Source organism: Berghia stephanieae, chromosome 2, assembly GCF_034508935.2.
Source record: "Berghia stephanieae isolate SIO BIC M18660-M18661 chromosome 2, UCSD_Bste_1.3, whole genome shotgun sequence".
In the NCBI taxonomy this organism is placed as follows: Eukaryota; Metazoa; Mollusca; class Gastropoda; order Nudibranchia; family Aeolidiidae; genus Berghia; species Berghia stephanieae.
Genome location: NC_088361.1, coordinates 13,569,768 through 13,597,267, shown reverse-complemented (window position 1 = coordinate 13,597,267; position 27,500 = coordinate 13,569,768). Strand labels below are relative to the sequence as shown.

Genomic DNA, 27,500 nt, shown 5'->3' with positions numbered 1-27,500 from the left:
CCTGATTACGTACCATTCAGACGTGGTGCGTGTAGGACGTAACATGTAGGACGTGACATGACGCCTGTTAGGTGATATTACATATTTTTCGGACAGAAACAACACTGTTAACGGCCAGGTACTCATTTTACACCTGAGTACGGTGAGAAAATGTGAGTAAAGAGTCTTTTCCAAGGATTCAACTATGCGCCGAGCGAGGCTCGAACCCAGGACCTTCCGATCCGAAAGCGAGTGTCATACCACAAGACCACATACCCGTACGGGGGTGTTGGATTTATCCGGATTCCACTGTATACCCCCGGAAGGAATTATAGTTCCGTTGCCCAACATGATTTATTTCTGACGTGTGCATGGAAGTCGACTTGGTAGTTGGTACTTGGTACTCAGTTACTGGTACACCTCAAGAATTTCAAGGGCCATAAATACCTGACATAACTAACGATGAGTGATTCAAAGGGAGACGAATGATACCAAAAGTGATATTATGTCTGTCAAGATGACTAAAAAGTTAAAATATTTTGTGTGTGGGTAGAGAGTGGAAAATGAGTGAATTTATGTGTTAAGGGAGAGAGAAGGGGGTGGGGGAGAGAACGAGAGGGAGGGAGAGAGAGAGGGGGGAGGAGAGAGAGAGAGAGAGAGAGAGAGAGAGACAGAGACAGAGAGAGAGACAGAGAGAGAGGAGGGGAGAGAGACATAGAGAGGGGAATGGGAGAGAGAAAGAGAGTGAAAGAGAAGTGGAGGGAGAGAGAGAAAGAAAGAGGAGGGAGGGAGGGGGAGAATATGAGAGAAGAGAGAGAGGGAGAGAGAGGAGGGGAGAGAGACATAAGAGAGGGGAATGGGAGAGAGAAAGAGAGTGAAAGAGAAGTGGAGGGAGAGAGAGAAAGAAAGAGGAGGGAGGGAGGGGGGGAGTGTGAGAGAAGAGAGAGAGGAAGAGAGAGAGAGAGAGAGAGAGAGAGAGAGAGAGAGAGAGGAAAGAAAGATAGGGAGGGAGAGAGAGAGAGAAAGGAGATATTCAAAGTTTCGTGTTAGAAGTTTAATCTGTTCTTTGAAATATTTTGCATTATTCAAACATCAATACTGTCCAAGTCCATCAACAATAGGACTGTAAATGTTGGAATTTTTAAAAATATAAATATTATAAATCACATGCTAAAACTGCAGGTGATGAACGCCTTTACTAAATTATTGATTGGCGAATGAAAAACTATTGATGTGATTCGTGTAGATTTTATAAAGGCTTTCGACTCTTTTCCTCATGAAATGCTTTTTTCTTAAATGAAACGCTTATGGAAAAGTTGGAAATGTTTTTGAATGGATCAGATTATTTTTATTGAGTCGTATTCAGGGGGTTTTGGTAAGACATGAGGTTTCGAAATGTAGACCAGTCATAAGTAGACGCCTGGGTTATTCCAGTCTTCCTTTGGAATAGACCCTAAAAACAAATTTCATCTATGGGATGAATAAAAGGAAATTTATTTTAATCTAATAATGATAATAATGATGATGATGATGATGATGACGATGATGATGATGATGATGATGATGATGATGATGATGATGATGATGATGATGATGATGATGCTAATAATAATAATAATAATAATAATAATAATAATAATAATAATAATAATAATGATAATAATAATAATAATAATAATAATAATAATAATAATAATAATAATAATAAATAATAATAATAATAATAATAATAATAATAATAATAATAATAATAATAATACCAATAATAATAATAATAATAATAATAATAATAATAATAATAATAATAAATCCAGATAATTTCTCAAATTGGCATTTATCACGAAAAAATGATATCATGAGCATTTCTTATTATCATCGTCGTCATTATTATTGTCATAATCACAATCATCACCATATCACTATCGTGAGGAAAAATGAGAAGGAAAAAAAAGCCTAAAATGTATGTTGCCGAGTGCACGGTCACTTAGAAACAAAGGGAGATCACTCTCGAAATTGTATTACACAGTACACAGCCATCAGCTGATTGTTGTTACAGAGTATGAATTGTATTTGTTTTGATATTTTTATCATTTTTTAGAACAATGGTTGTTTATTTTGTCGTCGCAAACTTTATCGGCGAAAAGCCATCTGTATTATACTACAAATATTTTGAGCAGTTTTATGCAGAAAATAATTATCATTCGCCAACAGCAGATATCAGACGCATCCGTCGGGAACAAGTGACAAGAGTTGTTGATAAGCTCCATTCGATCTATCAGTTCCACACAGCCACTAATCCCCGCAGCCATGACTCGGATTTACAAATTCTTAACAACGATGACAATGACCTAGACTTCGACGTTTTTAGTTTCCGGCTGACTAGAGATGATTTGTTTTACTCGGAAATGCGTGTATTTTGGCTTGCGGTGCACGGATTTGGGCTTGCTTTCGTCTGTCATCCTTCTGAAAACAGGATTCAAGCTGAAATAACACTTCGCGTTTTAACTAAACAATTGCACGAAGTCACTAGATTTGTGTTACAGCCCAGCATTATTCTGACAAAGCCTGAAAAGGTTAATATTGTTGTGTCGAAATTTGTTCCGTGTGGTAATTTAATAGTTATGAATCACAGACTAATTCGCCAAATTGAAAGAGAAGCAGAAGTGTTGTTAAAAGCGATATGATTGGATTATAAACTGTTCCTAATACAAGAACACTATAAATGCGTGTTACTAATACGTCTGTGTGTTGAATGTTCAGATCAGAATTAAAAACAAACAAAGAAATAATCGAAATAAAGATATATTTAGTGACCAGTGAAAACACAATTTAGTTTTCCAAAATCTGTTCATTCAAGGGAGATATTTTTTCTCTCTCGTTAAAACACAAGCTGTCTTATAATACATATGCAGTGTTCTGCCCTGTAACAGAAACTTGTAAAATATGTAAGTGGCTTGAATCATGAATGTTTTATTATTGGCTCAATGTTGCTTATTTTCTATACATGCATTTATCATTAATGTTTGTAACTCAGACTGTGTGTATGTTGATTGTGTTTGATTTTGATTTTGTGTGCATGTGTATGTGTCGCGTTTGTGTGTGTGTGTGTGTGTGTGTGTGTGTATAAGCGGGTTTAATAGTGTTCTTGTTTGTTTCTAGCAAGTTAACCAAAATGATAATTACCGGGTTTCACTTTCAAATTACTCAGGAACATAGACTTTCATAAAATTTCACATTGATTTAGAATTCTCTCTTTCACCTTGTTGAATACGATTTATTAACAAGAAAATGGCAATAAGTGTTACAGATTCAACATGGTCACCCTCTTGATAGATCGATTGTCGATTACACATTAAGTTTTTACTAGGTTATATACGATTAAAAAAATAGAATAAACAGCTTTTCAACTTGCAAAATAGAGTCCAGTCAAGAGAAGTAATTCAGGGAATAAAATGTGTCTTCAATTTTACAGAGTTATCTTACTTAGAGTTAGCAGAATTAATTTCTTGCAAATAAATTCCAAATCTCTGTAACTAGCTTCTGTACTTATCCATCATCACCATCATCATCATCATCATCATCATCATCATCATCATCATCATCATAACCATCATCATCATCATCATCATCATCATCATCATCATCATCAACGTTATCACTATGATCAATCATCATCATCATCGTCGTCGTCGTTGTTATCATCATCGTCACCATCATCATCATCATGATTATTGTTATTATTACTATTATCATTAATATTATCATTATCTTAATCATCATTATTATCCTTATTATTATCATTATCATCATCATTAGCACGTCTTTCTAATGCTCAGTGTGATCGTCAATTTTATTTTGTTTAAAGGTGGTTTTTAAAAATAATTGTTGATTTAAAAAGAAGAAATTAAATACGTGGAACTTCATCTGCATGTCTCCCTGATGTTGATATTTTCATTGTTTTGTTCATTCGAACCCTTTTTCGACCACTGGGTGGGGTTCCTACCTCCCATAGTGGGCAGGGAGGTACTTATTGTGTCTTCTATCCTCCTATATTGTTTTCCAACTTGCATTCTGTCTTTGTCTTGGAATGAGATTGCTTGGTTTTGTCCTGGCCCTGGTCGGGGTCCTGGCTGGGAGGAAGACAGTCAAATGCATAGTTATTGTTTTGGGAGATGATATTTTTTTCCTTGTAAATCATCTCTCTGTTATATATTATTATATTTGTTATAATTTATAATGTAAGCATTTGAGTGTGTTCCTCTAAGTGGGGGCCATGCATGTGTCCGGATGAGACTTATTGGTGATCTCAAACTAAGTACATTGAATATATGCTCTTGGAATCTACATCTGATCCCTATTTGTTCCCAGTTCCCCTTTGTCTTACTTTTTCTTGGATGCTTTAATCGTAATTCATGAACTTTTTACTACCCCATTTTCTTCCTTTTTACTGGCGCTGATATAACCCAAATGTGCTGCAAGCGCCGTAAAACCCTTAAAAACAAAAACAAAAACAATTTTTCGACCACAAGTCTGGTTGGGGTTTTCTAACCATCCAATGGTGGGGGTAGGGGTCACTTTTGCCATGTCTTCCATCCCCCTATTATCTGTTTTCCCTTTCCATATTGCTTTCTGTATTGTGCTAGATTGAGATTACTCGGCGGGAGGGGGGGGGGGGGGTCCTGGCGGGGATCTTTAGCTGAGACAGAGGAAGCAGTCAAATCTATAGTTCCTTTTTTAAGAGATGATATTTTTTTTCCTTGTAAATAATCTCTTTTTTTCATTTCCCCGTACCTCCTCTCTCTCTCTCTCTCTCTCTCTCTCTCTCTCTCTCTCTCTCTCTCTCTCTCTCTCTCTCTCTCTCTCTTTCTCTCTCTCTCTCTCTCTCTCTCTCTCTCTCCCTCTCTCACTCTCTTCCTCTCTCTTTATCTCTCTCTACCTTTCTCTCTCTCTCTCTCTCTCTCTCTCTCTCTCTCTCTCTCTCTCTCTCTCTCTCTCTCTCTCTCTCTCTCTCTTCGAACTATCTATATATTTGTCCGAGCGGGCTTGAAGATGTGTCACAAATCCCGTGTTTTGATTGGTCAAAAATATAAAGGTTAATTGGAGAAAGTTACCCGGAGCTTGGGTTTGGATTATATGTATACCATTTCAACGGGCAATACATATAGAACATAATTTCTATTTCCTACAGTTGTGTAAATCAGGGCAAAAGGAGACAAGTGCCCCTTTACACTACACGGTTTATATTGATTACAAGCGTCAAGAAAGAGGATCATTTATGATATAATTAGACAGCCAGATAGGTGCCTGAGATACATGGGGATAAATCAAGGAAATAACAAAAGTATGTACTTAGGTCCCTGCAGCGATGGACTTGAGCAAAGCACACGTATATATATCGAACACTATAGATAGAATGCGCTTGGCCAAGGAGTTCACAACATTACCATCCGGAAGTATAACGGACCAACACACAAACTCTGTGTAACCATGAACTTTAAAAGTATGGTTAATACAGTTTAGTGAGAACAACTCACAAACGCGGATGGCAAAAACAATAACAAAGGCCTGAGTGACGTCATCTTCGAACTATCTATAGATGGAAAATAGGAGCCCCCCCCCCCCCCCCCCCCACTATTATTTCAATAATACAAAGAACTACTGGTATACAGTACTCGCTGGATTATAGCACGCTCTCGTATTGCAGAGCGTGCGAGAATCCAACGAGAAATGTATATATAGATAGTATGCAGATGACGTCACTCAGGTCTTTGTTATTGTTTTTTGCCATCCGCGTTTATGAGTAATGCTCACTGAACTGTATTAACCCGACTATAAACGTTCATGGATACACACAGTTGTGTGTGTTGGTCTGTTATACTTCCGGATGGCAATGTTATGAGCTTCTAAGCCAAGCGCATACTATCTATAGAACTATTTTATCTGCCTAGACGTGGTTTATGTCCTTGTTCTTTCCCAGCCTAAGACAAATCGAAATCTCACAAAGCCGCTGAGACTGAATTCCAATAAAAGAGAAACTCTGGTGGTTTTTAAAACACGTTCGTTCAGAGGTTATTTACAAGTTAAAAAAAAAAAATAGCTCAAATTCGACTTCCGCTGTCGTGGCAAACAACCCCAGCCAGGGCCGAAGCAAAGCCGGACTCCCATTTGAAGACAAGGACAGAAAGTCACGGGGGTCCCAACAGCTCAGTTGATAAAAGCACTCGCTTCACACGCAAAGGGACCTGGTTCTATCTTGGTTGGAGTCGAAGTTTTTTCTGACCAGCCCACTCCCCCTTCCCTCCCTTGTCCATCCAGCAGTAATTGGGTAGCTAAGTCTGCTAGATCTGTCGGAAGGTAGCTACTTTTGTTTGAACTATTATAGTGTCATTGGATTCAAGCTAGTCACGTCCGCCCAGCAACGAGCTGTTTTGTTCTAAACAAAGAAAATCGGTAAATTTTATTCTTCATGCTGGCTAGAACTTTTTCACATGTCATGTGATAAGAATGTATAAAAGTTAAAACATGATTAGATTTATAATGTTTTTCTCCTCTGGATACACTTTTATGCTCGTCGGAGAAGTATTTTATAAGGGCGTCTGCCATTGTTCCGATAGCTTAGAACCAATTACTAAGTTACTATGCGTCATTTGGAGGGAAGTAACGTCACGACTGTTGAGTTGAAGCCCATTAACATCAACGGAGAAGGAGGGAATTGGGAGTAAAGCGTGTAACATCGCAACCCCCCCCCCCCCCCACACACACACACACACACACACACACACACTTCCCCTCCACCTACGTCCAGTAGCAAAGATTGGCGAAATAGATCTACAGAAAATATTAAGTGTAGATGGGTGTCCCACTCAGTATTAGTTACAGCTCGTTTCACGCGAATGAAACCAGGATGTAAATGGAAATCCTGAATAAAACGACTAAATGCTGTTTTCCGACAGTTGATTCCTTACACGACACCTCTCTCCCCTATCTATAGATAGTATGCAGATGACGTCACTCAGGTCTTTGTTATTGTTTTTGCCATCCGCGTTTGTGAGTTGTTCTCACTAAACTGTATTAACCAGACTATAAAAGTTCATGGTTACACAGAGTTTGTGTGTTGGTCCGTTATACTTCCGGATGGCAATGTTGTGAACTCCTTGGCCAAGCGCATTCTATCTATACAATAATCGAAATCGACATCTTCTCTGCTCTTTGTTATTGTTTTTAGACCGACAGGCAGGTATTAGATTTCACAAAATCTTCTCAACGTTTAAGGATGCACGAAGTTTTCTGTGTTGGGTCTTTTGGTTAATTGGTAGAACAGTGAGTATTTTACCCACAAACGTACCATCGATAGTAAAGTATGTGTAGTTCGCTATGTTTAACATCACTGCCTTTGTTTACATTTGGACGACTGTCCGAGGGGGCGTGACTATGTTCCATTCCACTAAGTGTCTAATCGACATCCATCCACTATTATTAACATGTGTTAACTGTCTCCAATATGACATTCCGACACTGCACGAGAGGCTATCGATTTCTTTGTTTCTGGCTGACCTACTTATAGTGACTTGATACACTTCACAACTAATATTATCATAACATGTGAATTAAAGGTAGTAAGTATGTATAAACACGAATACAATTAACTATCACATCGCTTCATCGGCCAAAACATTCATTGACACAGTTTAATGTTCAATAAATCCATTAAGGGGTGACATCACCCACTGAGAAAAGGCTTTCGTTTGACACAAAACAGCTACTTTTGCTATACACTGACAAAATGCCATTTTAAATTTCACATATTGGCCAGAAAACTTTTACGATGTATTGTTGCTGATATAAGTACAAGTCGATATTGATCTATTAAAATGATCCTCGGGTTTTCAATACTTTTCTGAAATTCCTTCGAAGAAGTTGATGATCGTCTTAATTCATTGTTACTTGTAGCAAATAATTTCTGGCCAAAATATATATTTTTAAAGGGTTTTTTCTCCTGCTGAGCTACTCCACCAAGACATTCAGTCTAACATAAGCAAAAAAGATATTACATGTGTTTTATTGCTATAGCCACAACCTGAAAGTACCCGGATTGTGACGACATCTGCTACCGTCCAATGAATACAGTGAAATCAAGTTAAACTGTACCTGAAAATGGCTAAAACAAAAACACAAGCAATAGGATATGTATTTCGTGGTGTCTTTTTTTTTCAATTTATTTATTTCAAACCAATTCTCGGCAATCTGAAAATCCGACGCACAATGATCGCAAAACTTTGGCCAAGCGAGAAAAATGAGCTTTTATATAGCGCAAGATCCACTAAATGTGCTAAAAGCGCTTTACAAGGGCAGCAACAAGTAACATATACCTAGAACGAGACATGACGCCTATTAGGCGATATTACAATTTTTACAACAGGCAATGCTGTAAAGGTCAGGTACTCATTTTACACCTTAGTACGCTGAGAGAATGTGAAACTATGCTCGAACTCTTCCGAAAGCGAGTGTCATACCACAAGTCGCACATAGCGGAAGCTCATTTTAGCCAACGTTACCCCTTTTTACATACAACAGTAAGCCAAAAGTGAGGTGTGAGTAAGCACCTGACTTTAGGCGCTTGACAGGCGACCGATACTGTATAAAATAAAAATATGGTTCTGTATGATGATATTTAACCATTTAACCATCTAAATAAATATGTTTATTTATCTTTTAGCTTTTGCTGCTCATCCCAGAGAGCTGAAGAGATATAAACAATAAACTTTTATTTATGTAGAAAAGCATTAAATTTTGGTTTCACAAAAGTCATCTTCAATTTTTCATCAAGCGGTAGAACAGTGGGCATTTTACTCAGACATAATACTATCGATCGTAAAACCTGTGTAGTTTACAATGTTAACCAATCACTGCCACTGTTTACATTATGACGACTGTCCGATAGGCGTGGTTTTCTAATCGAATTCGGACTTTCCTATTCAAACAATCATGTCATCGGCTCTTCTAGTTCAGTTTAAATTAAACTGTTCACTGGGGTATTGTGGAAAGATATTTATTTTAAAATTTGGCCAGAAAACTCGTCCTTCAAATATCGATCGATTTAAATGATCCCAATATTGGCAAAAATTCTCAAACCTGGGACTTTAAGGAAGACTTCTAACCTAAGCTCTTTTGGAGACGTCAAGCGAACGAGGAGGAGGAGGAGGAGGAGGAGGAGGAGAAGAAGAAAAAGAAGAAGAAGAAGAAGGATTCTAAAGTGGTTTAAACCTGGCAAATAAATAACATTGTGAAATTGAATGTAAGCTTCAATTTAATTAACGAAATCAGATAATGTGAACGTTTCGGGCTTCCCCTTTATCAACAAAACATATTGAATGAAAGAAACACTACAGACGAATGGGATAATATGTGAAAAAGGCGTTGTTAACTCACTCAATCCTAGAGAAATTTTTTACTTATTCATAATTGGAAAAAATGTATTAAAAATGAGCATGTACATAGATAGTTTTATTCATTACCATGAACATATAAAAACTAAAAAACATTAGCTTTGATAATACGCCTATAATTTGTGTCAGAAAAATGTAATAAATAGGCATGGGATAAAGTAACGCGGGTAAACTGCGGATATAGTCGGTGTTAGGGTTGATTGAGTTAATGTGCATCAACCTGGCAAGGAATAAAACAACAACCCTACTACATTCTATGTCTTTTCTTAATTGATTTCTGTTTCGCGTTATGCAATGTTTTGACTGGTGGGATTTCAATGTAAGTCTCAAGGTCACTTTGTAATCTGTCGGCGTCTTTACTGTCGTATTTTGTTGTTGTGTTTTATTTGTTTGTTGTTTTTTTTTCTTTTATGTATTTTTTTTTTGTATTGTTTGTTTGCGGGGATGTGGTTATTTTTTTTTTTCGGAGGTTGGGTTGTGGTTTGTTTTTTTTTTGTTGTGTGGGTTTTTTTGTTTTTTGGTTTGGGGGGGGGGGGGGTTGGGGGTTTTTTGTTTTTTTTTTTTTTTTGTTTTTTTTGTTGTTGTTTTGTTTTTGTTTTTTGTTTTTTTTTGGGGGTTTTTTTGTTTGTTTTGTTTGTTGTTTTCTTTTTGTTTGTTTGTTTGTTTTTTGTTTTGGGGATGTTTTTGTTTGCTTGTTTGTTTGTTGTTTGCCAAACCAGGCCTTCCTATGGGAAATGCTTCAGCCTGTTCACGGGAGGGAAACAGTTTTGCTTCTCAATCCTGCAGTTATTCATGTAGATAATTTTCTTCTCGATTTTGGCGACCTTAGTGATGTCATAAATTACAATACGCCCCTTTTGTCGACCTTTCTGATTTTTCAGTCAGCAAGGTTACAATAAGATTGTGGATGGACAAGATTATCGTAAAATGTATTTAAGTTACCAATCCTTGTGCTGAGGAGGTGTGCTTATTTTGCCATTCATTACATGATGATGTCAGGATTGTGTGTTATAGCGGGTTGTTCAAGTTTTACATTCTTATTGCTTTTAGTTTTAGACTTCGACGCGTCATGTTTAATGCTCTGATTAAATTTTGTCTGTCGGTGTTTGAACCATAAACTTTCCCGTTATTAGGATTCGTTATGTCTCTTTGGCTGGTATGTCCCTTTATATAAGGGCCGTTTATCCCGTTAACTGCCCTACGCTGGAAAAAAACTCGGTATTTAAAAATTTGGCCAGAAAACTTGTCCTTCAAATATCGATCGATTTAAGTAACCCTCATCTTGGCAAAAACTCTCAAACCTGGGACTCCGCTTCCTTAAAGTCCCAATTTTTAGAGTTTTTGCCAAGATGAGAGTCATTTAAATATATCGATATTTGAAGGACGAGTTTTCTGGCCAAATTTTTAAATACGAGTTTTTCCACCGTACAGTCTACTGGTTAATTATGACATTGACATTGCTTGCTTTTTTTTTCTTCTTTCTCTTTTCAACAGTTAGATCAGTAGTTAGATCTGTTACATTTTCTTCGTCGTTGCATTTGACTCTTCTCCTCTTTCTTATTCTCTCCTCCTCCTCCGCCTCCTCCTCCGCCTCCTCCTCCTCCTCCTCCTCCTCCTCCTCCTCCTCCTCCAATTCCCCCTTCTTCTCTTCCTTCACCTCCTCCTCCTCCTCCTCCTCAACCTCCTCATCCCCCTCCTCTTCCTCTTCTTCTTCTTCTTCTTCTTCTTCTTCTTCTTCTTCTTCTTCTTCTTCTTCTTCTTCTTCTTCTTCTTCTTCTTCTTCTTCTTCTTCTTCGCCCTCCGCCGCCAACACACATACATACATACATACACACACACACACACACACACACACACACAACACACTTTCTAATAGCACAACGCACTACAACACTAAAAATTACAAAGTCAATTTACGCAGTATACTGTTGTACCCTGAAAAAAAAACAAGTATTTATAAATTTGGCCAGAAAACTCGTCCTTCAAATATAGAGCGATTTAAATAACCCTCATCTTGGCAATATCTCTCAAACCTTAGACTTTAAGGAAGACCTTGCGAAGTCCCAGGTTTGAGAGTTTTTGCCAAGATGGGGGTCATTTAAATCGATTGATCTTTGAAGGACGAGTTTTCTGGCCAATTTTTTAAATACAAGTTTTTCCAGAATACAACAATTACCAAACTGGTTAAATCATTTGCATGTTGAATGGTGTCAGTCGTGTTTAGCTACGGTGCCTTGGAAGAAATCAATGCACAGCAAAATGTTAATGAATGGGCCGTGAATCAAGGCCTTGTGTGAATGCGTGACGGTCGAGGTGCACGTCGGTGACGGTGAATTGAGATTGAAATAGGCCTACGTGTACATACATGCAGGTCTGACTTCCGAACCCACGTATGGGCCTAATTTAACATTGACAACAATGACAATATTTTGCGTCATTTTTTTCTTGACATTTCTATTACAACAATGGAATTGGCTTATCAGACCTGCAAATAGGTGCACGTCGAGTTAGGCCAATGTTGTGCCGTGACGATATTTAGTTTTTAAACTAGAAACAACAAAAGAGAATAAAAATAGGCTTATTTAGATTTCGTCAAAAGTTTACAGTTGTTAATTCATTTGTAATTTTACACGCTTATATTAGAACAAATAATATGGTGGATTATGGCGTTTATTGTCAACAAGAAGAAAAAATCAGTTGAGATAATCATTATTATTATAATTAGTAGTGGTAGTGGTAGTAGTAGTAGTAGTAGTAGTAGTAGTAGTAGTAGTAGTAGTAGTAGTAGTAGTGTAGTAGTAGTAGTAGTAGTAGTGTATGTTATGTATTGTTGTTTAGTAGTAGTATAGTATTAGTAGAAGTATAATATAGGTAGTTAGTTAGATTAGTGTATAAGTTTAGTTTTATTAGTTATGATAGTTAAGTAGTTATATGTATATATGTGTAAGTTAGTGATAAAGCTAAGTAGTAAGTTACAAATACTAAAATAGAATAGTAGTATTGTATTATGTAGTACATAGTGTAGAGTATTTTTAATTATTTTTTATCGGGCCCTGATACACTGCAAATATGAAAGAGGCTGCGCGGTGGCGTTTGGGCAAGACCTTGGCTTATGGGGTAACCCGTCGGCTCTCAGTATTATCGATTTAATGCACGATATCGATATCACATTCATGTGTTTGATTTTTTACATGCTTTAACAGCAATTTCAGTGGTCCAGATTTTTGTCCTTCACTAAAGCATCTTGCGAAATATTTTTTGATTACACGAAAGGTTAATTCTTAAATCAAATAAATAAAATAATACAGTTATTCATCAGCGATATCTCATGTACGATATTACGGAAGTCACGTTCCCATGACGTAGCTATGACGTAATTCATAACAGACTACACAGACTGGAGGAACTTGTCAGTGTCAGTAGCAATTACTTGGGAGTCAAAATAGAGCGACCGACTTGTTTTCTGTGTCACTGAGTTGATCTCTCGTCGTATGGAATGTTTTGATTACAAAATACAACTCGTTTGTTGTTTAACGAGGACAAGTCGAGGGCTTTTTTTGCTTTCAGTGACTCGATAACCCTCAGATGACTCAGTTTGGTTGTTGTAATCGATCATGAATTCTCTAAGACGATGGCTTTATCGACCTAAGGTACGTGATTCACCAAATAAAGACACCTTCCATTTCAACATCTCTTTGTCTAGAGATTGTCTTCTACTTCTGTTTTCAAAACATAAAGCAAGAATGATGAGGGTTGGTCATTTTGGGGGGTATTATTGTAAGGAAAAGCTACGACGGGAGGATTTTTGTCGTCAGAAATCTAAAATCCCAGTGAATCTGAATCTCAATTCTCAGTCGATTGATAAGTAAGTCAGTCTGTTCATAAAATCAACATAGTCACAATCTTGCCTTGCCATGAAAGTTATGATAGATTTTCATAGTCTCGTCTCAGTTTTGTTTTTAAGAACGTTTGAAATTGAAATTATATTTAAAAATGGGTTTGTGGAGATTCTCTTCTTATTATGACAAAGTGATCTATTGTTACGTCACAATCTTCTTACCGTTTGTTACCAGGAAACTTACTTAAACTTTGAGATTCGTGACTGGGATTCTTTCCAGGCTACACATGGTCGCTTCTTAGATTCAGATATTTTTACTGTATCAATATTTAAGTGATGAAAGGAGATGCAAGCCCATAAAAATAAAAAAATCTATTCAACTTCAACAAAAAGTAGAAAAATCTATTCAACTTCAACAAAAAGTAGAATGTTGTTATTGTTATAACAACTGTAGCACAATTGATCGTGGCCAGTGACTGGATGGGTGACAGTTACTGCGACAACATAGTTTGTATATGGCCTTGACTTGTATTACCCAAGTAAATAAGTGTGAGTGAAATCCTGGCTCTGAGGTGCCCAGTGTTGATACTATGACTATGATAAATACTGGTTCCATATACATGGATGTCATTTTTCTGACTAAAGCGAGAAGACCAGCTTTTAAAAAATCTTTAAGCTTTGTACAGTATTTCCATATATATATGCCCTTTTTTTAGAACAATTTTCAGGCAGGACTTAAGTAGTTTCACAGCTCGCAAGAGGGGATTTATTTTTATCAGGGGGAGGGGGAGACCTGAGTCATAATTGACAATCGACTCAGCAAATTCGTTTTGAAATTAGAAAAATCACACCACTTACATAATGAAACTCATCTTAAATAGTAATATTTATTGGTCATGGCAACTAATTGAAATCCCATAATGGCTAAAAGGTTTAGTAATGTCATCACTTTCAGGCTTTTGATATTATCAAAAGGCATCCCTGAATGTGACCTGCAGGGGGGAAATAAATGTCTTCTCTACCCCTATATCTATTTTCAAACTTGCTTCTTGTCTTTGTCTCAGATTGAACAAGGTTTAGTTCTTTCCCTTGTCTAGGCGGAAAACAGTCAAATGTATAGTTTAAGTTTTTGGAGATGATATTTTTTCCTTGTAAATCATCCCTCTGTTATGTATTGTTATATTTGTAGTATCAGATGTACAATGTAAGCATTGAGTGTATTCCTCTTAGTGGGATCCTTGTGCTTGTGTGTGGATGAAGCTTTTAGGTGATCTCAAACTAAGTACATTGATGCTATGCTCTTGGAATACACATCTGTTCCCTGTTTGTACTATCCCCCTTTGTCTTTTTTTTGGTGTGTTTTTAATTGTATATCTATAAAATTTTATTATTCCTTTTTTGTTTTTTCATTTTTCCTTGCGCTGAAATGACCTAAATGTGTCGCAAGTGCTTGAACTTTTTCAGCGCTGAGGTTATATTTGCATTTCTGTCACAAAATGGCTGACACCTGATTGAGGCAGCATGAGAATGACAAGCTAAGACAAAGCGACATTCGAATTCGGCGCAAAATCTCAATTAAGATGCACCCTAGGGCCAATTGAATGTTCTGGTGAAAGAAATGATACCATTGGTTCAATTCATAGTACTTTTGTAGAAAGTAGGATTGGATTACATTATTGTTTTTGCCTTTCAAGACCAGCCACATTGTGCGGCCAATGGTGCTGAAAGAGTTAAAACCCTTAAAAACAGATAAATATAGAAATAATCAAACTATTTCTTTTCTTCCAATGAATTTTATTTCAATTTTTATTTTTCAGCGGTCTGATCCATCTCAACTTGCACAGTTTTACTTTGCTGACGAAGAGCTGAATTTGATAGCAGCAGAGCTCGACGGGTTTGAGGGACGGAAAGATCCGGAAAGATGTGCAGCTTTGGTGAATCAACTAAGGGCATGCCAGGCCCGTGTTTTGAACATCGTGTCCCAGATGATGGACGAGTCTATAAAGGATCAAAGAGCACTGCGAGATTTTCGTGTCAAGTTCCCTGATGATGTGATTCAGGAGAATTTAGCTGGACAGTTATGGTTTGGTGCAGAGGTGGGTCTTTGTCACGCTTCTGTTCATTAGGTTTATAAATTCACACCTTTTTATAAACAATAAATGTATTTTCCAGACGTGCACACATTTGTGATAACCAAGCGCAATTATGGGCTCGTTTTAATATTGTTGTAATGGACAATATTTTGCGTTGGTTTGAGGGTATTTCCAAAACAACAATAAAACCAAAACAATTTGGGTAATCAGTATTAGGCCTGCAAATAGTTGCACGCCAATATCACCTTTTTGCTGTTTCATCATTTTTATGTTATTTGTTACTTTTTTATTTAATTTTTTTTTTGGGGGTGGGGGGGGGGGGATGTGCAATATAACTTTTCACATCACTGTCAAAGACGAGTTACTATGTCAAAAGTCAAGGGAGGTTTTAATTATGTTTTAAAAATGTTCTTTTCACGAAAATTTTACATTTCCTTGCAGAAATCATGAAGGATAATAATAAAAATATGAAATGCCATTTTTTCTATACCATGGATAAGTTTTGTTTTGAGAATTTAAAAGACAGACTATAATGACACAGGTATTAATAACAGTGTCGTCTTTAAAGTAAGCAAAAAGTGTTTATTTTTTTGCACAAGGAAAAAGTAGTCTTAAACCTGGGTCCTCCAGGAAATGATAGTTAAATACTCTATCCACTAGGCCATCTCACCAAGGAAAAATGCTGTCATATCTTATATAAACTGACATCTCAATTTTGATGATTTTCTTCAGTGCTTGGCTGCTGGATCTAGTATCATGAATCGGGAAGTAGAAAGTGCCTGTATGCGACCTCTTGCAAGAGCCCTTACCAAAAACCTGGATAGCCTTAGAACTATTCTACGAGAACAGTGCCTTCGTAATGTTGGTGAATATACCGATGTGGTGAGTGGTTCCTTTTTACATTGGCTTTCTGCTGGTGAAGTTCCTATCCAGCTGCATTTTTTTTTACATTTTGAGGAGAGATTTTTTTGCTATTGTCATTTTTCCAGTAACAAACCATGAGACATTTTAATTTGATAAAAATTGGTACCACATATTGAAACATATTGAAGACATGCAAAGTAAAGTTGATATATAAAATCCACTCTTTCTTTTTTAATCGCTAGTAAATAACGGATTTGATTCGAATCTTTTAAATTAATTTTAATCCCTTTTCAATGAAATGGAGTTTTCACACTTCATCAGTTTTGATTGATTTGTAAAATTAGTCATTCTCTGTATTTATTAATACTCTTACCCTTTTTTTTTTCTTCTTATTAATAAATAAACAAACAGACTTATGAATTACCAAACAGAATAAATATCCATAATAAAAATATTCTAGTGACATAAATTTATAAAGTAATATAGTAGATAAAATTTTAAAATAAGTAATTATATAAGTAAAAGTACATCGATGACATTACTATTGATACATTTTGTACAATGCATGTGATATGTTATAAGACGTGTATGTATAGATATATAAAGTAGATTAAATACAAATTAATTTTATATATGTGTATTTTATTTCAGATTAAAGAAAACCTTATAATCTTTGACAAACTGTTTGCTGAATTTGAACTGAGGTAGGATTTTTATTTATGTTCAGTATAGCATGAGGTTTGTAAGGCTACCGGCAGGGTCTTGTATTCCGTTGTTCCTTTCTTTACGTTTATCTTCCCTGTCTTGTCATAAAGTCACAACCCTGTGCTTCGGAGATAGTGGTGACTGTGAGTATGGTGAGAACAAATGGACACGCCAAGGCTTTTATTTTGAGTTTATCAATTTATCTTTATTGTCTGTTTATCTATCCATGCCCTGGAAGAGAATACTTGTGTTTTGTCTTTATGAAGGATGGCAGAGATGTCAGTTGGTTGTGTGTGTCTGTAAATAATAGAAAAAAGAAGTGAGTAGAAAAGTGCCAGAAGACGATAGAGAATAAATATTTCACGGCGATGGGGGTTCGAACCCGCAACCTTACTGGTGCGACAACTCAGCTTGACTGTGAGAGGGACACTATGCAGTCGATGCCATCCACCACTCTTGTTTTAATTTCTGTGTTATTTGCAGAAGATATTTTTTCTTGTAATTTACCTCTTTGACTTAACATATATGTTATCATTTAATTAATGATTTTGTTGCTGGTTAAAGGTTTTTAGCCCAAGTTGTACCATGTTAATCTCTCTATCTATATATTATCTCTCTCTCTCTCTCTCTCTCTCTCTCTCTCTCTATCTCTATCTCTCTCTTTCTATCTCTATCTCTCTCTCTCTCTCTCTCTCTCTTCTCTTCTTTTTCTTCTACTCTCTCTCTCTCTCTCTTCTCTCTCTCTCTCTCTCTCTCTTCTCTCTCTCTCTTCTCTCTCTTTCTCTCTATCTATTTTTGTATTTTACTGATCAAATTTTGAACAGGTTTTTCCATATTATTCATTTCTGTTATGATTTCCTCATGAATGCATGTTTGATAAGATAATGATATTTGTCACAGTTACGTGAGTGCAATGGTATCTGTCAAGATGCATGGTATGACATGATTCAAGAGATAACGGTATGTTTTCAGAAACAGTTCAGCGGTGAGTATTAACAGTTTCGCTTTCATCCATTCCATCGTGCGCTAAGTCGTTTAGGGTATGGCATTTGCCTGTGGATCGGAGGTCCTGGGTTCGAGCCCTGCTCTGAGTTGTGCATAGTTGAGTCCTTGGAAAAGGCTTTTTACTCTCACCATACTGAGATGTAAAATGAGTATCTGGCAGTTAACATTGTCTTTGTCAGAAAAAAAATGTAATATCACCTAACAGGCATCATGTCCAGTTCTTCGTGTTACCTGTTGCTGTTGGTCAGGGACCCCTTGTAAAGCACTTTGAGGCTTTGGCTCTGAAGGTCTACTTCCATTCATTTTGCTATTTTGTTTTTTATTGATTTGAATATATGATGAATATAAAAAGAGTGCAAGAACAAGAATGGGTAAAATCATCCTTCAAGCCATTGGGCCCATTGAGCCGGGGTTTATCCCGGTTTTCAAAGCGTGAAACGGACAATAGTAATTGCTTGCTATCCTTTGGATAGGATGCTAGTCTATCGCAAAGTACTTTCCACCAAATCTAACAGACTCAGCTGCGGGGTGGACATGAGGGTTCGAAAAAAATTTCGGCTGCACCGGGATCGATCACGGGTGTGAAGTGAGTGCTCTACCAACTGAGCTATCGTGACCCCCTTGTAAAATCATAAATATATATATAATTTTTAGAAATAAATAGAATATTCAAATTATCATGCTTACTTAGTGCAATCTACAGGGGGTATTTATTTAGTGCTCCTTTAATATTAAAGTGGAGCATATCTATTTTATGTTTGTTTGTTTTTTATATCCCTATAATTTTATATTTACTTATTGAATATTTTTACCAAACGCAGGGCTCTCAAGATAGGTCTGTTGACACAGGAAATGATAGACGAGTATGATCCTGCCCTGATGTTTACCATTCCACGACTCGCCATCATTAGGTAGGATATATTGTATTTCATTTTTGTCCATATCTGAACATTTTTCTTTTGGTTTCACTAACCAGATCTTTGTTTTCAATCCAATCCAAATTAATAAATACTCCTACATTAGAACAAAATTCAATTAATCGTGGTACGATGAAGTTGCAAAATATACAGTCAGGAAACTGCCAAAAGAAATCGTTTTGCCTCACATTAAGATCATACTAATGGGGCAATGAAAATGTTGCTGCTTGAAGCTCGAAGGAAAAAAGGAAGATTATTATTGAATTGTAAGCTTCAATTTATTAGATGAAGACGGATACTGCGGATGTTAACTACGCCATTCACACATATCTCATTCGTCCTTAGTGTATCATTCATCGTGTTGTGTTGAGAAAGGAAAAACCTGAAACGTCCACAGAATCTGTATTTGTCTAATAAATTGAAGTTTACAATTCAATATTTATCTTTATTTTTTACTATTGGAGCAGGAGTTTATCCAGTAAAAATCAGGACCACAGGATTATGATTTTTGACTGGAGAATAGGATTCAATAGTCTGATGTCACGTCCACCCAGCTGCCTGCAGCTTGTCTCTAAACAAAGAAAATCTGTACTTTTTATTCTTCATGCTGGTAGAACTTTTTCACATGTCATGTGATCAGAATGTGTAAAGTCAAAAAATGATCAGATTTAAGTTTTTCTCCTCTGGATAGACTTTTATGCTCATCAGAGAAGTATTTCATAAGGGCAGTGATGGAGGTAATCGCATCCGCCATTGTTCCGATAGTTTGAACCAGTTACTATGCGTCATTACGAGGGAAGTGACGTCACGACTGTTGAACCCTATTAAAACAAGGAAAAGACAAATATAGAGAGTATAATAAATGTAAGCTGTAATGTTTAGCAAATTCAATCTAGTTTACATTTTATAATAGTCCAAACATACTGTCATTTTAGAAAAATTGGCTCCTTTGCAATATTAAATAATTTTAATTGAACAGATCCAGTTACCTATCATTGCTGCACGGGAGGGGGGGGGGGGGAAATGTCAGCAATTATCACCTGAGATCGCGATGGTCCCTTTTCTTGTGATGCAAGTGTCCTACTACTGAGCCATCATGACCGTTTGATCATATTAACTTTTAATTTCAATAATCACACTGAATGCCTGAAATGGGGCTCGACCCTTTGTCATGCAGGTTTCGGTACAATACCATATCCACTCCATATTTCCAAAGGCTAGGAGTAGAAATTTAAACAGAAAAATATTTTGTTTCTATTAGTATTTGTACATGTAAAAGACTATAATTCTTTAATATTTTTATTTTATTTTCAGTGGAGTTCTCATTTTTAAGGATGGACCTCTGAACCCTGACAATGATCCTTGGAATATTTCTGAAATGTTTAGGCCATTTCAAACTCTGCTGTTGAAAATAAGGTAATTTTACAAGTACGGACATTTTTTTTCGGACAGACGACGATGTAACAGCCAGACACTCATTTTACACCTGAGTACGGTGAGAGAATGTGAGTAAAGAGCATTTTCCAAGGACTCAACTATGCGAGGCTCGAACCAGGAGCTTCCAATCCGAATGCGAGTGTCTTACCACAAGACCACATAGTCTTTTCTTGGAGGGATAGAGAACACAGCGGCCAACTGTCTCGAAAAATCAGGATTGTCCTTTCTGGAGAAAAGTTAAAGAAAAAAAAAAAAATTTAATTGGATTGTTTATATGTGTGGAAATGACTCTTGCTTGTCCCAGGATTTGAAATTTTTTTAAACTAGCAAATTAAACAAGGAAAAGAATACCCGCTAAATCTAGGATTATATTGTATAATACAGAACTGACTACTTGAAATTTCAAAAATTTGTAGTTTCCAAGGGAATTCACTTTCAATGGTTTTAGAAATAAATTAGTTGCCTCAGATTTTAACCATTTTATAGGGGAAGTGTTCTGTTTTACAAATATAATCCTTTCTCTTTTGAAAAGTTGCTAATTTCCTTATATTTACGAAATTCAGTATGTTATATACCCTGAGTATGTTTTCCAATCACCTGTTAAACGGGGAAAATATTGGTAAATAATGTCATTCTACCAGAGTTCAGTACTCCAAAAGAGGTTGTCAATGTGTTTGCGTAAAAGTTCAGTAAATTTTTGCCTCTTGAATTAACAACCCTTCTTTTGTCATCTGTAACAATGATTTTTAATCCATCCTTTTACTCTTTTTTTTTTACTACAGAGAACTGCTTGGCATTCTTACTACAGAGGAACTGAGTACTTTAGAAAGAGCCCTTTGCAGTCAGGACGAACCTTCATTCCTTCTCAGCCTCGAGGAAAAGAGGAAGCAAGCACGGGAGGAAAGACGCAGGCACAAAAAGGAGCGTAAAGGTAGCAATGGAAAAGTGAAAAATAGTGTAAAGAATTCCGATTGTGACAATGGAAGTATAGAAAGTGAACTTACAGCAAAGGAGATTGCAGAGAGGCTTGAGGCACTGGCCTTGAACTTTGAGGCCACTCATAATAATAACAATAATAATATTAATGGTGAGAATGGAGATAAAACAAATTATGCTTCCACAGATTCTGTGCCAAATTGTGATAGCCTTACCAGTGAGGATTTGCCCTCGGCTTCAATACCAAACGGTGTCTCAAATTCTAACCACCAAATCAGTGATTCCACAAATGAAAGACGGACATTAGTTCTCGATTTGGGACGCGTTGAGGATTTGTATCGCGAAGCCAATCTGGACAGTTCTGATATGATTACAGCCTCTTCATCAAGTGCCTATTCTAGGAATGATTTACTCGTTCAGGGTATACAAATGCCAGCTCAGTTTATGAGTAACAGTAGGAGGAGGCCTGAGGCAGATGATTCTCAAAGCCTATCGTCTTACACCAATCTTGACAGCGATCGTCAACACTTTCTTTTGCCCAATGAAAGTAGCGAGACTCAAGATGAAGTGTTAAACGATAGAGATAGGTTTTCTCTCAATAAGTGTGATAGTAAGGATTCGGGGCTTCAAAGTGAGGTGGTGAGTAATTCTGGAAGTATGTTCACTATTTCATCCAGCGATTCCAATCAGCAAATACTCAGCTCTGATTCAATCCCTACCCCATCGGATCCGAATGGCACAGATTCGAGCGAAGATGTTGAGTCTCATGATGTGTCGTCAGAGAAAAACGACGACTCATCCTTGCCACTGGAGAATAGTTCTGACAGCTCGGCAACTATTGTTAATGTCTTGACAGCAAAGGGTAAGGATGATGATGGTTATAGTCAATATAGAATGATGGATGTGGTGGTCACTGTTGTAGCAAAATCTATAAACTGTTTTTCAGTTCATATTTTTTTACTCTTCCTTGACATCCACAAAAATGGAAATATGTATTGTGTTAGTGTGTTATTAATAGAATTCAAAGCACACTTGATAATATGATGTATAAACTTTTTAATGTCTTGGTAGTGGGAACCTGTTTTCTCTGTCAAGACCACTCAACAGACCTGCATAGAATTGATTCAGACCTGCCAACCCTTCCGCTTTTGGCAGAATCATTCCTATTTTCACTCTTTCTTTTTGTACTATTCCCCTATTGTCTCTAAAATTCAGATTTTCAAAAAATGATGATAATGGTAAGAATAAAAAAAAGCAGAGAGAAAGAGAGAGAGAGGGGGGGGTGTTAAAAAGGTGAAATTCCTATTTTTTGTTTCAAATTCCTATTTTCAGGCGTTCTGATTCCACTTTTGGAATGTGAAGGGTTGGCAGGTCTGGCCCCAGTGCCCATATTGTAATGATTGGGTAGACAGAACAGACAAAGCTTTTAGTCTGGTACAAATCTGCATTGAGTTGAATATTATTCAGTGCCCATATTGTAATGATTGGGTAATTAAGAGTTAGGTCTGAAAACTGAATATTACAAGGATTTTCTCCAAAGGAATTTTGGCGGTTATTGGTACCGAATCTTAGATTCACTCCGGATCTATGCACCTCATGGAATGAGTTTACCTAATATTAGTTGTCTCTCCGCTTCGTCTGGCACTGTTTCATACAAACCTTTACAAATGAATATGTCATTGGGTGGGGTTCCTGACCTCCATAGTGGGCAGGGAGGCACTTACTGTGTCTTCTATCCCCTGTTATCTGTTTTCCAAATTGCTTTCTGTCGTTGTCTTGGGATGAGATTACTTGGTTTTGTCCTGACCCTGGCCGGAGTCCTTGGCTGGAAGGGAAACATTTGAGTGTATAGTTATAGTTTTGGGAGATGATATTTTTTTCCTTGTAAATCATCTCTCTGTTTTGTATTTTTAGCATATGATTTGTAAACATTTGAGTGTATTCCTCTAAGTGGGATCTTGTGCTGGTGTCTGGCTGAGACTTTTAGATGATCTCAAACTAAGTACTTTGATGGTGTGCTCTTGGGAATCTACATCTGTTTCCTATTTGAACCAATTCTCCTTTAGCTTACCTTTTCTTAGGTGCTTTAATTGTAATTCTAGAACTGTTAATTATCTCATTTTCTTCCTTTTTACGTTTACTGGTGCTGATATGACGTAAATGTGTTGCAAGCGCTGTAAAATCCATGAGAACAAACAGGAAAACGGGATGATAAATTCTTTTGAGAATAGTTTCTAAAAATGATTGCATGTCATATTATGAGTTATTGGGTGAAGTCTCTTTGTCTTCTCATGGTGGGCAGGAGGTGACTTGCTGTGTCTTCTATTCCCCTATTTATAATATATCTGTTTTCTGAGTTGTTTTCTGTCTTTGTTTTGGAATGGGATCCTTTGGGTTTTATCCTGACCCTTGCCAGAGTCCTTAGCTGAGAGGGACACATAAAATATGTAGTATTAGTTATGGGAGATGACTTTTTTTTCCCCTTGTAAATCATCTCTGTATTGTGTTTTTTGTTTTGAATATATTATTGGTTTGTCAACATTTAAATAATTTATTCCTCCTAGTGTGTTCCTGTGCAGGTGTCTGGGTGAGACTTTTAGGTGATCTCATACGAAGTACACTGATAGTATGCTCTTGGAATCTACACCTGTTCCCTATTTGAACATTCCCCTTTGTCTTACTTTTACCTGTGTGCTTTTAATTGTAAATCTAGAATTTTTTGACTATTCCATTTTATTCATTTTTATTAGCTCTGAAATGGTCTAAATATGGTGCAAGCGCCATAAAACCCTAAAAAAAAAAAAAAAAAACATGCTTGTGCCATGTTTTTAGGGGGAAAAATGTGGTTTATTTTATCATAATATATTCTTTATACATTTCACCAGATAGCTTGGAATCTACATCTGATCACTATTTGTTCCCAGTTCCTCTTTGTCTTACTTTCTCTTGGGTGCTTTAATTGTATTTTCTAGAACTTTTTACTACCCCATTTTCTTCCTTTTTACTGGCTCTGATATAACATAAATGTGTTGCAAGTGCCATAAAACCCTTAAAAACAAACAAACAATCACTGGATAAAATGTTGATTTTATCATAATATATTCTTTATACAATTCACCAGATAATCACCGGAAATCTGAAAGCTCGGGTGAGGATGCTGTCAATCAAAATCACACTCCCGTATGTTCTGATACATCCCAAGATCTTGATGAGGCAGCTCATTCATTATTACCCAAACACAACTGTGAAGAGATTGAAACTGAACCAGTCTCCATATCACAGAATGAATCTGAAACGGTGACATTGGAATCTGAAAATACCGACAGCACATCAGAAACTCAAAGCGATGGTCGTGTATTGGAAGATTCTGAAAGTTGTAGTGTGCCTGCAGATGGTGGAGCATCTTCTCATCCAGTGATCTCCAAAACAGAATTGTCAAATAGTGTAGTTGACTCTGTGATAAGTGTAAATCATTCCCTCAATGACCCCTGTGATAAATCAAAAAGTGTTGCTCAAAGTGCCACATTACCCAAACATGAATGTGTAAATAGTGACGTAGATAAAGTGTCTGGTGAACCTATACTTAACAACGTTGCAAAGGATGAAGCAAGCACGAGTGGTGAAAATGGTGTTAGTAGTGTAGAATATTCCGGTAGTCCTCAATCCATGAACTGTGAAGATGATGGTGTAAAGGAGGAAATAACTACAGACTCTAATACGAGTAGACCAGATGCCTTATGTAATCAAGAACCAAATTCCCAGCAAAATTCAACATCCAGCCTTTTATCATCAAACTCAACACATGATGCCTCTTCAGATCTAAATGTCTCCTCATGTGTTCCTACGAGAAACCAAAATTCCACTGAATTAGAGGAGCCAAGTTCGTCTCAGCTGAATAAAGAAACGCAACATTCCTCGAAGACAAATAATCATGCTGAGAACTCGACAAACAGTTCTAGTACAGCCGCCACTGTAAACGGTATCAAGAACGGCCATCGTAAGGGTGCTTCTAATGGGAAAAGCAAGCTCAGTTCTAAAAAGAGAAGTAAAGCTGGTGAGAGAAGAGCACATCGCCAAGAGTCGGGGGCGTACAGGCCAACCCTTTGTCCTCACCATGCCAAAATACTCCTGGAAGCACACCAAACTTTGGATGCTGAACAGTAAGTTTTTGTAAAACCAAATTTACATGTTATGTTGTTGTTTTTTTTTTTCTCAAATGGTTTTTATATTTTGGCTTAAATCTGTATATACAGTGCACCTCAGTAACAACGAAGTGGATGGGACTGGTGGTCAATATTCGTTATAATTGAGGTTTCATTGAATCTGTTAACGGCCAGGTACTCATTTTACACCTCCTGAGTATGGTGAGAGAATGTGAGTAAAGGGTCTTTTCCAAGGACTCAAGTATGTGCCGAGTGAGGCTTGAACCCAGGACCTTCTGATCCGAAAGCAAGTGTCATACCACAAGACTACATAGCCGCACAAATCAATCGTCATCCACCGAAAACATACACTCCTTTAAATAGAACATTTTATAAAACATATAACTTCCTAATTTAAAACTTTTTGACTTTTTTTTCACTTTCAGTTACAACAGCAGTGACACAAGCTCCTATACGTCTGAGTGTGGAGATCAGGAGGAGATTGCCTTGGCCATTGAAGCAGCTGAAAGTGCCACCAGGAACCATGTCAGGGCCAGGTTTAGGAGCAGCGGTGACATGATTCATCGACTATTTGTTTGTATATCAGGTAGGTTACCACAGTGTAAGATAATTGTTTCTGTGATCTGCTACTCTTTCGCAAAGAACTCTTTTTTTTTTTTTTTTTTTTAAACCCAAAAAAACTAAAGCATTTATATAGATATCCACTAAACGTGCTCAAAGCAAAGGGACCCCTAGCCATAAGCAACACTTAACACGTTGGACAAGACATGCCACCTCTTAGGCAGTATTACATTTTTTCTCGACAGAGACAAAGCTGTTGATGCCCAGGTATTCATTTTACACCTAATTTCGGTGAGAGAGTGTCAGTAAAGAGCCTTTTCCAAAGACTCAACTATGCGCAGCTCAGAACGAGTCTCGAACTCTGGACCTTCCAATCCAAAGGCAAGAGTCATACCTCTAGACCATATAGCCAGAGGTCTCCTTTTTTTGATTCACCCATTTCCTGAGAGACTTGTAGTTGCTGATTAGCTCTATCTAAATGCCCTGTATTTTGAGTACAATCTTCCTTTTTTAGACATTGAAATGCCAGTTGTCTTGCTTTTGTTTTGATTGCAGAAACTCACTAAATAATTTACTGTTCAACAACAACCAAGAGGTCATGGGATTACAGATCTGAAAAAATGTGTAAGAAACAGTGGCAGACTAAAAAAGAAAAAAAGATACCCAAAATCAACAGGGGGAAAAAAATCTTTTTTTCTAATAATTTATATTGTAAAGTGCCCAGAGCTTGTGTTTTACACGAGAATGAGCGCTGTATAAATGTGTATTATTATTATTATTATTATTATTATTATTATTATTATTATTATTATTATTATTATTATTATACTGATAGAAAGTATTTTTGAGAAATCTAATAAATTTATATGAGAAGAATAATTCAAATGTTGCTCACATCCTTTGCAGGTGTGGCTGACCAGCTGCAGACCAATTTTGCTGGAGATCTTAGAAACATTCTGAGGTGCGTGTTTGATATGAACTGTCCAGATCCTATGGATAACTGTGATAGTGACAAGCCCAAGGATACGACACCACTGGGTGCCGCGTACAGAGCAATGTCTCATGCCTCCAGAACTCCGAGACACAGACATTCCTCTCTCAGACGAGGTAAAATCATTAGTTTGACAGGTTTTCTTTGTGGGTCAGCATGGCTCAGCACTATGGTCTTTGCTTCGTACCCGAAAGGTATCGAGTTCGATCACCCGCCACTGTGCTGTGTCACCTTGCCCTAGCTTAATTTGCAGCGCTGCACTGCGGCTGACGCCTGGGTTTTTCCAGTCTTCCCTTGATATAGACATGAGAGACAAATTTCCCTTATGGGTTGAATAAAGGGAATTTTATTTTATTCATTATTTAGCTTGTATATAGTCTAAAATCCACCAAACATGCTCAAAGCACTTTACTAAGCAACGGCAATACGTAACATGTAGAACAAGACATGACACCTGTTAGGCAATTTTACAATTTTTTCAGACATAGACAATGCTGTTAACAGCCACGTCCTCATTTTACACCGGCGTACGATGAGAGAATGTGAATAAAGAGCCTTTTCCAAG

The 27,500-nt window shown here is 37.0% G+C and overlaps 2 protein-coding genes across 2 annotated transcripts in view; both read left to right on the top strand.

Moving 5' to 3' along the window:
* Window positions 1-1,992: 1,992 nt before the first annotated feature.
* Window positions 1,993-3,902, top strand: LOC144964354 (AP-5 complex subunit sigma-1-like). Its single transcript, XM_078898470.1, has one exon. It carries the CDS (start codon window positions 2,082-2,084, stop codon window positions 2,661-2,663), a length of 582 nt encoding a protein of 193 aa, XP_078754596.1. The 5' UTR covers window positions 1,993-2,081; the 3' UTR covers window positions 2,664-3,902.
* An 8,903-nt stretch (window positions 3,903-12,805) lies between these two features.
* Window positions 12,806-27,500, top strand: part of LOC144964353 (lateral signaling target protein 2 homolog) — a 23,912-nt gene continuing 9,217 nt past the window's right edge. Inside the window, 13 exon segments of the mRNA XM_078898469.1 lie at window positions 12,806-13,075; window positions 15,081-15,359; window positions 16,089-16,238; window positions 16,872-16,924; window positions 17,826-17,857; window positions 17,860-17,886; window positions 17,889-17,910; window positions 18,752-18,841; window positions 20,162-20,263; window positions 21,067-22,082; window positions 24,342-25,380; window positions 25,809-25,969; window positions 26,851-27,051. Coding sequence (XP_078754595.1) covers window positions 13,040-13,075; window positions 15,081-15,359; window positions 16,089-16,238; window positions 16,872-16,924; window positions 17,826-17,857; window positions 17,860-17,886; window positions 17,889-17,910; window positions 18,752-18,841; window positions 20,162-20,263; window positions 21,067-22,082; window positions 24,342-25,380; window positions 25,809-25,969; window positions 26,851-27,051 — 3,208 coding nt within the window. The 5' untranslated portion in view covers window positions 12,806-13,039.